The sequence below is a fragment of the Mchenga conophoros genome, linkage group LG7 (assembly GCF_057382185.1).
Source record: "Mchenga conophoros isolate Kocher_MC1m ecotype Shallow Benthic linkage group LG7, M_conophoros_male_GT1.1, whole genome shotgun sequence".
Taxonomy (NCBI): domain Eukaryota; kingdom Metazoa; phylum Chordata; class Actinopteri; order Cichliformes; family Cichlidae; genus Mchenga; species Mchenga conophoros.
The window spans coordinates 3,487,814-3,499,266 of record NC_140532.1 but is presented as its reverse complement, the minus strand read 5'-3'; the positions used below and the strand labels follow the sequence as shown (position 1 = coordinate 3,499,266).

The 11,453-nt window shown below is 39.9% G+C and overlaps 2 protein-coding genes across 2 annotated transcripts; one reads left to right on the top strand and one right to left on the bottom strand.

The window, feature by feature from the left end:
- The first annotated feature begins 629 nt into the window (after positions 1-629).
- Positions 630-3,931, top strand: LOC146569355 (protein FAM180A-like). Its single transcript, XM_085281569.1, has 3 exons — positions 630-805; positions 3,357-3,454; positions 3,549-3,931. Exons 1-3 carry the CDS (start codon positions 727-729, stop codon positions 3,876-3,878), a joined length of 507 nt encoding a protein of 168 aa, XP_085137695.1. The 5' UTR covers positions 630-726; the 3' UTR covers positions 3,879-3,931.
- Positions 3,932-3,993: 62 nt separating this feature from the next.
- slc23a4 (solute carrier family 23 member 4) lies at positions 3,994-11,211 on the bottom strand. The gene is made up of 13 exons (XM_085281568.1): positions 11,157-11,211; positions 10,994-11,070; positions 10,265-10,399; positions 9,790-9,947; positions 8,428-8,587; positions 7,797-7,978; positions 7,307-7,427; positions 7,047-7,203; positions 6,533-6,786; positions 6,198-6,362; positions 5,998-6,106; positions 5,813-5,908; positions 3,994-5,031 (listed from the first exon to the last, which is right to left on the bottom strand). The coding sequence occupies exons 2-13, from the start codon at positions 11,039-11,041 to the stop codon at positions 4,763-4,765; spliced, it is 1,854 nt and encodes a 617-aa protein (XP_085137694.1). The 5' UTR covers positions 11,042-11,070; positions 11,157-11,211; the 3' UTR covers positions 3,994-4,762.
- Positions 11,212-11,453: the final 242 nt, after the last annotated feature.

Sequence of the window (11,453 nt, the reverse complement as noted above, 5' to 3'; positions counted from 1 at the left end):
CTTTTTACATTTCTCATACTGAAGAACGGAGACCAAGCTGTTCAGTGCTCATCCTGGCACCGTCACATATGCTCCAGCTGAGGTACACCAACTGTTGGTGGTAAATACATAGCTCATGACTTTATAAAATATATGTATGTAAGCACATTCTTTCTAGAGACAGTTGGATGAACAAATAACTCTTCATTTAACAGCAAGTGACAACAACTTTGTTACATGGCAAGTTGTTTCTAAGGCTGAAGAGCCTGTGAACACTGTGCATACTGGAAATCAGCATATGCTTTTCTGGTTGCAGCTAAATCATGACATGAATTGCAAAGGTTACACTAAATACAGATGAGAATTTTAGATTTGATACGAAGTTTTTCTGTGACATTTCAGTGAGAACATATTTGAACAAAGAAAATCGCTGCTGCATCCATGAAGAGGACACGAGACAAACACATCAAAGTTGTCCACATGTACAAGAAATAGGGGAGACCAGAAAAATGGTGCAAAAATAAGAGGGTGCCTTTGAACCTAATGATAACCAGATGGAAGCATTGTAATCCTGCTCATGAGAGCAAAAGAGAGAGAGGAGGTGGAGAGAAAACACAGTTCTGAAGGCAGACCGAATCCGAGAACACGAGTGATGAATAAAGCGTGCCGTCTGATGCTGTGTGTGGCTCCAAATGCTCAGTAAATTTAGAGACCTCTGTGCAGTTTTGCAACCAACATCAGGCAACCATGCTGCCCTGGAAGATGCTTATAGTTGCTCTTTTCTGCTGCTGCATCGAGGCAGGTGCCACACAACATCGGGCTAATGGTAAGACTCAAAATGCATGTATGTAAGTTTGCTACAGAAAAGCAAACAGTTCAGTTTCTGCAAATACTTTTTGAGTATTGGGAATCTTTGCTGAACACAGAGTGATCCTCGTTCCTCACCTGTTCTGTAATCCAGCACCTAATATGTGAGTTAAATAGTTTTAAATGTCTATTTTTAGTCAAAGCATGTTTTAATGTTGGCGGCTGCTCTGGGATCACAGATCAGCTGCACCTGTTTCTAATGGGAAACAGTGGCTTTAGCTGTAAACTGATCTGAGAGAAGGAGGAAACACTGTGAATAATAAAAAGCTTTGAGTGTTTTTGTAAATCTTGATTTCATTGCAATTCAAAAAAAAGTACGCCACTCTAGGAAAGCGATTAAAAAGCAGAGATGAGTGTGGGTCACTGACATGAAGGCAAGGATGAAAGCAAGTAGGGATGAGAAGCTGCAATCATCAGGATTAGATTTATTGGGCTCTTTTTTAAGATCAGCTGATAAACATGGGCACCATGTGCACTTTAGTGTTATGATGTTACACCGCTTTGGGCATTTATCCCAGTGTTTCAAACAACTTCCTCCCGCTGCGATGTGAAGCTGCCAAAGAAATAAAGTTGGTCATCGAGATTTAAGACTGCAGTTAAAGTCCAGGATCTTTTTTGGAGTTAAAGTCTTAGATGAATAACTTACCATGGCACAGCACCAGTAAAAACCATGCAAGTGGAACCTCATCCAACCTCACGTGCTTGAAAAAATGCTAATTTTAATAATTTGCTTATATAATATAATATATATATAATTATATCATTTAATATATGCTATTTAATAACTAGGAACATGTGTCTAGTTGGCTGTTTTAGCTTGTTGCGTTGTTACCTATTGTTTGTTGTCCTCTTCTATTGTTTGTTTTAACTGTCTCATGTTTTTATTGACTGTGAAGCACTATGGTCAACACTGTTGTTTTTAATATGTGCTATATAAATAAATTTTGATTTGATGTATGTACATGAAAACATTTCATGTAAAACTGTGCAATAAGAGAGAAGGAAGAGAAAACAGTGTTTGCTGTGATATCTTCTATCAGCAGAACATAAAAGTGAAAACAGGTTTGGATATGCTGGCGTTTAATTACTATTTTATGCAGCTAATTATGAATTATGTCCTGACATAATCGTAATTACCTAAACATGTAATTCAGAGTAATATGTTTCATGAAAATGTTTAATCGCTGTGAATTGGAGAAGTTACTAAAAAGGAAACGCTATCCTGTTCAATAATGCAAGCTCTCGCCGGCCTTATTGAACTGAGATTAATGGAGATCGTTAGCTTAACATAATGACCGACTTGCTCGGTTGATTTAAAGTCTATTAAAATATCATCTCGTTTCATCTGCTGAAATAAACACATGCTGTGAACGTGCTGGCACTGGGTAAGTGGCTCTGGCGTATCAATAGCAATGAATTTCTTAATGTGCTTCCTTTTTTATTTTTTGAACTGAATCACCACTCTGCCGATATTACTGCATGCCGGAGCAGTTTGCTGTCTGTCTTTTTGCACGGTTCCCTCCTGTTTTCATGCTTTTAGGAAAAGAAATTCTGTCACCTGGATCTCGGAATTGCAGAAACTCCACTTTTAGGCATTAATAAAACCACGCCATTATTGGATGTGAGAGACTGGACAATGAAAACTGTAACTTTGTTCCTTTTAAACATGTTAGTTCCATCACTGTCAGCTCACTGGGTCCACCACTTTGACCATGTAATCTAGATTGATAGAATTATTGTGTAGTCATTCATGCTCTTCAGTGTTTTAATCCAGTGACCTCCTGGACTTTTCATGTTGTTTTCTGTTTTTCATGAGATTTTCACATCACCCTACAACGCAGGCTCTCGAACTCTGGTGGTTTTACACACTGACATGTGGCACCAACACCTGGACAGAGTTTTGTCAGATACCTAATGTTTCCATTAGACTCGCTGAGTTTAATCCTAATTAGTGAGCCTTTTCTGAGGGAAAGCAGTTAAAAGTAAGGCAAAGGAACAATTCTGCTTTTGTAAAATTCATATTCAAGTTAAAAAACGAGAGCTTCTGAATTGCATTTGACCCATCAACTTGTTTTTAACATCCTGGCTTAAATCATAAGCATAAGGAATCCCATATACAGCTCTGTACAATCATCTGGAACTTGTTGTACAATCCATGTGCCACTCCACCTTTGATTTCTGTTTCCTTTGAAGTTTGAGGTCATGTCTCATTGTCTGCTGATAGGATTCATAAGAAAGGTTACCGATCACAGACTTTAAAACACCTATTATAGATTATCTGCTGCTGTGAGCTGGATGAACCTGGATTTCACATCTGTCACAGGCTTCACCTCACAGTAAAATCTGCATTTCATTGTACCATGCAGGGATTATTGCTTACTTGTCACAGGGATTTCCAGCTGAAAAGATTTAAACTGTCTTTTGGATGCATAGAAATAATCCAGATGTGAAACTGCGCATGCTTTCATAACACCCTTGATTCTCATTGTCTGTGTCTCTTGGTGCACCAGCCTTATTTCCAGCTGCAAGTAGTATAAAAAGAGGAGTGACAGCTGCGGTGAACCCCACTTTCATCAGCTCCATCAGTGATGCTCACCTGCTGTTTGAGGTAAAAGAACAAACCTTTGAGTTTTTATGAGTAAAAAGCAAACACTGACAATGTAACTATTAACAGTTACTTCTTTTCTTGTCACTAAATACAGATACTGATGTCTGGCATACAGTTTGAATCCAGTGGAGCGTTTTCGGTCACAGATGCTGAACTAGCTTCCCTTCAAAAGACAAGAAACCTGGATTTCATCTGCGAAGAGATCATTCCGAAAAAGCTAACAGACATATTGAGGCTCATATCCGGTCTTTCAAATCATACTGGCTACCTGCATCAGCACGATTTTGAGCGCACTGTCTTGACTTTGGTGTACACTGCCCATCAGATGGTCAGCTCCGCTACTGAATACCAAAGAGACGTGTGGGCAGAGTCCTTTGTAAGCCTATACAAATCCATCAAGAAGGATCTGACACTGAGAAACTGAGTAAGCAGTGGTGCTGTGACACAATGACTCACTGTTTAATATGCACACAGATGAAAAGCTGAAGTGTTGGAGCTTGCAGCTGGATGGCTGACAGATCCTGATGGAAATGTCCTGTCAGTAAACGTCAGCATGAATTCGTAAAGTGCACAGAAAGAAAATAAACACAATCATTGTAAAATATTAACTGTTACAGCAAATGTTCATCCAAACATGAGGTACTGTATATGAAACAAATTCATATCTTGAATGTAGCATTAAACATTGTGGATTTAATCATGTTCCTGTCATTTCAGCGTTTGTTCACTAGCACCCAGATGTGACGGCATTTCGAGACTAATATGAAAGAATAAAACATCAAGTTTTGAACCAATGAGAACTGCAGGTCTGGATTCAGATGACTGCTCAGGTTTTTTAAGATATACATCATCAACAATTATCATATCACCAGTATCACCAGTTTACAAAAAAGTCTATCTATACTACCTTCCCAGTCAAAGATGAGCCACAACATTAAAACCACTTCTCACGCTGTGGTAAAACAGTCTCCTCCTTAAAGGAAAGTGTTACTCGTCTACAACAATGTTTAGTTGGTTGAAACGAGCGAAAGTCGCTTCCCCATGAATGCCAGAAACGAAGGCTTCCCAGCAGAACATTGCACTGTAATGAAACGATCACTTACCCACTAAGTGGTTGTAACTTTGTGGCTGATCATGTACCTCCCAGTGCAGGATATAATTTGCAAACGTCACCTTAAAAGGTCCTTTAAATACTTTGCACCGTGTTGTTATATTAGAGTGCCCTTTACAAGGTCCAAACTGAGCTGCCTGTGATGGAACTGGTTTTGGAAAAATCCCCAAAATGGCACGCTGGAGTGAGTGCACCGCTCACAGGCCAGCTCCAGTAATAACTTGTGCAGGCTCTTGTTGTCCCAATGGCTGTTTAGGTTCCACGGAATTAGCAACTGCCCCGCATCCATCTGAGGAGTTGGGCATGGTAGGAGGACAAAAGGGGATGTACCGGAACCAGGAGGAAGAACACAGATGAGAGTTGATGCCAAAGGGAAGGCTGTAGACTTTTCCGCTCTCCAGTGTGTTGCTGGAGTCATCCTCATGAGCCTTGTTCCAGGCAAGGATACCTCGTTCATGCTTCGATCCTGTTGGACATGTTCAATGTTTTTAAAAAAACCTGACTCTGGATTATCTCGATTTCCTGATTTGGTTTGTTTATCATAAATGTTGACAACACTGTGTTGTTGATTCTCTAATAGAATATCTCTAAAACATTGTTCTTTTTAATTTAGCTGAAGTGAAAGACACTAATGAAAGGTTAAAAAATGTTACTTATTTTGCTGTTTTCATTTTTAAAGTCCTGTGAAAGAGAAAGTAGACCCTCGCTACAATGACAATGATAATGATCCCAAGCACGCCACCAAATCTAAACCAGAATAGGTAAAAAAAAAAAAAAATCAAGGTGTTGTAAAGACCCATCAAACTTTAGAGCTTGAGCAGATTGAAATTCAGTGCTCCCTTACAGTCAGACCATAAGAGGGCTGTGCATAAACAAATACCTGCAAACCTCAATAATCTCAAGCAATGCCGTAAAGGAGAGTCGGTCAACATTCCTCCACAATGATGAGGGTGAGAAAGGAAATGATTATTTCACCTCAGAGTTCTCATAGTCCTCACTGTAGAGTCATAGAGTCTTGTGTAAACTTTCTTTTTCACATTACTTTTCATTCTGACCCTTTCTTAATTAATTGAATAATCACTCAACTAAATGAATATGTCCACAATACTCAATACCCTAAAAGCATTCTGAAAATCATTTTCATCAGTTTCATTAAATTGCCATGTTTATCATAACCTCAGCTCTGTGCTTCAGTGTTTTAAACATGGTGAATTAAATACATGCAGAACAGTAACAAAGAGCAATACCTGGAACGGTGTTGTCCAGTATGAAACCAAAGAAGCCACCGACAAACATGCTGGTTGTCAGAAGTACCTGTAGGACCTGATCAAGTTCTACCACACCTGGACACAATGTAAACAGTTAGACCTGTGTTTAAATGATCAGGTTTTTTGAAAAAAAATTCTAAGATTAGTAAAGATTTTCTGTCCACCTGTAGAAATAGCTTTGGAATTCTTCAATATCCAATTTGGAATAACCAGACCAGTGAACATGGAGAAGCCGAAAATGAAGATGTTTCGAGACGAGTTCATGTCTGCGTACTGAAAATGTGACCCAGAAACAAAGTCTAGTTAAAACCGACTCAAATCAAAAGAAGAAAATGTGCCGACACGTTTGAGCTTCAGTACAAACCTGCAGATTTGAAACTCCGGCTGCAGAGATGACACCAAACATAACCATGAACATTCCTCCTATGACAGGTGACGGGATAGTGGTGAATATAGCGCCCACTTTACCAAATATACCCATGACAACCATCAACACTCCACTGGCCACAATCACCATCCGACTGCCCACCTGCAAAAAATAGAAATTCTCTCAGTTTTCCTGAGATCTGAGTGCACTGAAATTTGTGCTTAAAATGCCAAATTTAAGGGAGGAAAAGAACTAACAATGCAAAAAACTGCACAAAACACCAAAAAATCCAAACAGTAGCAAAAACTTCATAAAACAGCAGGTCATCTCACCTTTGTGATACCAAGGGCTCCGACGTTTTCGCTGTATGAGGTGGTACCATTTCCAGTACCCCAGGCACCTGCCAACAGGCAGCCTATCCCCTCAATACCGATACCCCTGTTGATGGCATGTTTTGGGGGTGGTGGAGCTCCAGATAACCTAGCACAGGCGTGGTAGTCCCCAACAGACTCTATCATAGAGGAAATTACACCAGCCAAGATGCCAATCACCCCTGCCAGGCTGACAGTAGGTCTCCCCCATTGTCCTAATTTTGGAAACGCAAGCAAGTTGAAAATGTCACAAATGCATAATCTGCAAAATATTATTCTGAAAATAAGATAACTTTGATGACTCTGTGAGTTTCTTCCAACACATCACTGAGCCACACTGTGGTACTGGATGATATTCCTCGTCATTAGAAAGAAATGTGGGTGGAAACAATGATCCCATTCAGTCTGAGTTTAGTTAAAAATCAGAAACAAAGAAAATGACCAAAGTTGTTTTAACGGAGCTTTTCTATCTTACCTGGGTACGGGAAAACCAGCCAGGGAGCCTGACTCATGACATCTCCCTTTAGATCGGTGCGTGCAAGGTAACCATACTTGTCTGGTTCAGCAGGAAGTACATTGTAGACAGTCAAAATGTAACAAATGGTCCAAGATAACGTGATTCCAAGCAAAACCTTGTGATGCATTAAAACAAAAACACCTTGTTATCTGTTTTGTTTGGCTTTAATATTAAAAAATTAATAGAAAAAAAGAAAAGACTCAATGTCTTCAACGTACAGGAAGAATCTGAAAGACGTAGACTGGAGAGGTGTGCAGTCTTTTATCCTTGTTATATGCTGGAAAGGGCACTGGTATGTGACGGAGGTACTGCGAGAACAGGATGATGAGTGCCGTGGTCCTGTGTGACACAGACATAAAGGGGAAAAACATCGTGTAAATATTGCTGAGATGTAATGAAGAAAAAGGAAAGTAGCTCAGCTGTACTGGATGTTGGGCAAGAAAGTTTTAATAGGCTTTTCTCTGCAGCCTTAAGATTAAAGCTTTACTGGGTTGAAGGCGTATTATTTTCTAAAGTCTTGCCCAGGCAGGACTGGGAGCACGCTTAACACAACCTAACACGCATTTTATTGAGAAACCTGCTTTAAGGTGGCATGAAATATTTTTTATACAAATCTCTCTGGCAGTCTTTAAATATTCGTTTTGTCATTTTTATGTTATGTAGAGAAATGGGGCCTTTTTAGGGACTTTATTTAGAAGTTTTACCCACATTGCAGAGATGCCCCAGTGGTTCCCAGCACTGCTACCCGCTGAGTCAAAGAGGGACAGTCCAATGAGAGAAATAGTAGGAGCGATGGTGAGAGGCCCAATGAAGCGCATGAAGAGGCCAATGAGGCCTGAAAAACCAACCAGCACTTGGAAGACTGATCCCACAATAATGGATCCCTGAAGCTTAAGAAAACACAAAAATGTTGACAGTCAGAATTTGGAATTCGTAACCTCATTAACCTTTATGTACTAAAAAACATTTCTGTTGTTATTTGCTGGCAAACATTTCCATTGCCTTCCATAGACTTTTGGGATAAAATTCTATCTGCCTCACCCTTAAGTGTTTCTGTTTAACAGGACATGTACAAGTCTATAAGCCAGGAGCTGCAACCTCCACCAGAGGGTTCCAGTCTGTGGCTCAGCATCATGCATGAACTTGAAGGCTTCCAGCATAGGCACTAGGACCACTACAGACGCTAATCTGAAATCTTTGTGCCTCCCTGGAAGCACTTTTTTTTTAACAAGCTCAACTAGTTTGCAGTTGGAGAGAACAAGTCAGACGAGTTTTTAGAAAAATGTAACCAAAAATGGGATCAAAGTGCTGAAGGTTCAGACTGTCACAGTTTACTTACTGCTCTCATTCGACTTTGCCACACTTCTATGAAGTGTGTGGACGAGGTGTTGACTAGGCTGGCATTTTGAGTCCATGCAGGACACGTCCACTCTGGCATGGAGAGCAGTGCCATGGAAGGAGCCAGTAATGTGAATGTGCCACCTTGGAGAATCGGCAGCCTGGAAATAATTAACACAATACGAGAGAGCAAACCATCAGTTACTGTATCTTTGGGTGATTGAAATGCTTAGACTGACTGAGACAGTGTCTTCTGTGCATGCATGTGTTTTTTAAGACCTCTCTGACGGCATCTGCAGTCTATTTATTTGAATCGTGTACAAGGAAATGGTTAATTTAAACCATGTGAAGAGAGTGTGACTTGTTATGCAAACTGTTAGACTGAAAGTTAAGTCAGTTAAAATAATCTGCCACGTAATGACCCTCATTATGCTATTCTCATAAGCAGTGCATCATTCACACACGTCGCAGAAGAAGAGAAGTTTTCTTGTGAAAAACAAAACATGCAAACATTTCTTTTGATGAAACATCGGAAAGTTTTCGTTGTGTCGTCGGGACGCTAAAAGCACCACTAAGTGCGAGGCTTGTTTTCCCTCACAGCTGACTTGCAGACATTTTGGGAAAGACAAGAAAGCATGAGTGGTGCTAAGCCAGAACAATGTGGACTTAGCAGGAAGTAGATTCCAAACATAATAAGATAGAAATTCCTCCGTTAATCCATCTGTGACACCAGTATTCAGGCAGGCTGAGTCTGCAACCACATAACAGAAGTTCAGAGCAACAACATACAAGTTTGTAGGCCTCCAGAACAGTGACATCATGTTCGCTCTCCTGTGCATGTGTCACTGTTTACAAGGAAGTTTCCATAATGGTATTTTAAGCAGAAATTAATTAGCAAAACAACTAAATACTATTTATTTGACAATAAAAGCTGAGTTCTGTACAGTATAAAAGCTCAAATGGACTTATTTCACCTCCATGAAGCTTTCAAATACTACTCGGTGTTCATGCACATTCATTTTGGCAGACATAATAGTTCAAAAGAGGTTAAGAAGAAAGGCAGAATGGCTTCTCTGTTCTGGCTGTTTAATAAGAAGAAGAAGCTTAGTTAATTCCATCCTGCTGCACCACTGCGTTGGACAAATACTCTCAGAACATCAAAAAGCACTGAATGAACAATAAATTAATGTAAATCATCTTACATTAAATAAAAGAAATATAAAGCACTCCAGAATCCCACAATGTAATTCATGACTGCAAAAATTCCTAGTGCATATCCCCAGGAGACATCCCACAGATACAGACAGCCACGCAGCCTTACAGCCTGGTTTTCAATAAGTAATGTTCCTGCTTGTTTCCTTACCTAATGCCAAAGACTACTTGCAACAGAGTGCAGACCCCAGAAACCAAGAAGATTGTACTGATGAGATGGCTCTGTGTGAGGCCATCATGCTGCAGACACAGTCCCTGGGACAGAATCAGGGGGATGGCAATGATACCTCCAAATGCAGTCAAACAGTGCTGAGAGGGCAAAGTTGGGGGAAAACAGAGATTCATTTAATCGTTGTAGGATTTACACATTAAAAAAAAAAAGGTACATGGTTGATGTTTGTACACCACCTGAGAGATTACAGTGAAGGTTCGGTGCAATTAAAGTCCAATTTCACTATCTGGCTTACACAACTAAAACCAAGCAACTAACACTCAAGGAAATGTCAAGCGAAAGCTGGTCATGTTTACATTGTTACTTTAGAAACAATGCAGCAAAGCTGGCTCCTAATCATTGTTAAACATGACCAAAGGGAAACAAATCAAAGAAAAAACCTTTGTTGACATACCTGGATTCCTAAAATGATGCACAGGTACCAGGGAGGAACATCTGTTACACAGTATGCTAGTTTGTTACTGCACTCGTCCGTAGAGGAGGCTGGTTCTTTTTCGTTGTCGGGCAGATCACAGAAACGTCCTTCCAGCTTTAGTTCATTAGAAGAATAAGCAGACATGTCAAACTAGAACATTCTGCAGGGATCTATCAACACTTGTGATCCTCAGTTCACTGTATGCATCATTCACAACTGACTGCCCTTTGTTTAAAAAAAGAAGCATGTATTGATATGTTTTTACATGTTATCTATAAAATGTATGTAAATAACTATAATTAAAGAACTTAATTTCATGTTTCTCATAACCAAAATATTAGAATAAGATGAAAAGAACAGGGCAGTCAGATAAGTCGTTCCATTTTTCAACACTAGGAATCAAGAATTCCTTCTATAATCATGTGATGGTAGGAAAACCTTCATTTCACAGATACTTTAAAAAATCTACTCATGCTTCTGTTTCACTCAGCAAGCAGCTGTTTGATCTTAAACTAATATGAGGCTGTTTAATCATATTAGTTACTGCAGTTACTGCAGGTAAGAATGTGGGTTATTATTTATAATCCACATGGACACCTGAGAGTTATGAATGCCAAGATGTGATTCTGAATCCAGTGCTTACAACTGTGTAGAGATTATGCAGTCTCTCGAATCATTTCCTAATATAAAATTAAAAGCAACACTCACCGCAAAGGTATAGTTGTCAAGTCCATTACTTTCCTTTTCTGGAGCCATGTCAGGCTATAGGTCCAGTTTGTGGTCTCCTGAGCCGAGAAACAAAACAGAATGAAAACCATTAATCAGAGGGGAGGGATCAGGAGAAGCATCTGATAGAGGGGAGAGAGCGTACAGACGGGTCGGAGCAGGCAGAGTATTACGAACGCGCAGAGTTCAGACATGAGACTGCAGCTTTTGTTGATCAAAATGGATCCCACCTGCAGCTCATGTGAACCGAATTACAACAGAATCAGCAGCTGACCGCCCGGCATTTGGCTGGCAGGAGATAAAATCTCTTACCAAGAACTCTTTAGGCAAGAAAGTATTAAAAGATTTAATTCCTCAGCATAGGTCATATAATTCTAAAGCTGAAGAAGCAGCAAGTCTGCTGTATGTGGTGACCTGTGCTCAGCTCTGCAGTCAGAGATGT

Bases quoted from the DNA above. Each gene is read 5' to 3' on its own strand.
- LOC146569355 (XM_085281569.1), top strand. From the start codon at position 727: ATGCTGCCCTGGAAGATGCTTATAGTTGCTCTTTTCTGCTGCTGCATC. The intron at 806-3,356 runs GTAAGACTCAAA...TTGGTGCACCAG, and splicing joins CACACAACATCGGGCTAATG to CCTTATTTCCAGCTGCAAGT. The intron at 3,455-3,548 runs GTAAAAGAACAA...CACTAAATACAG, and splicing joins ATGCTCACCTGCTGTTTGAG to ATACTGATGTCTGGCATACA.
- slc23a4 (XM_085281568.1), bottom strand. From the start codon at position 11,041: ATGGCTCCAGAAAAGGAAAGTAATGGACTTGACAACTATACCTTTGCG. The intron at 7,204-7,306 runs GTACGTTGAAGA...ATGCATCACAAG, and splicing joins ACGTCTTTCAGATTCTTCCT to GTTTTGCTTGGAATCACGTT. The intron at 6,107-6,197 runs GTTTGTACTGAA...TCACATTTTCAG, and splicing joins CCGGAGTTTCAAATCTGCAG to TACGCAGACATGAACTCGTC.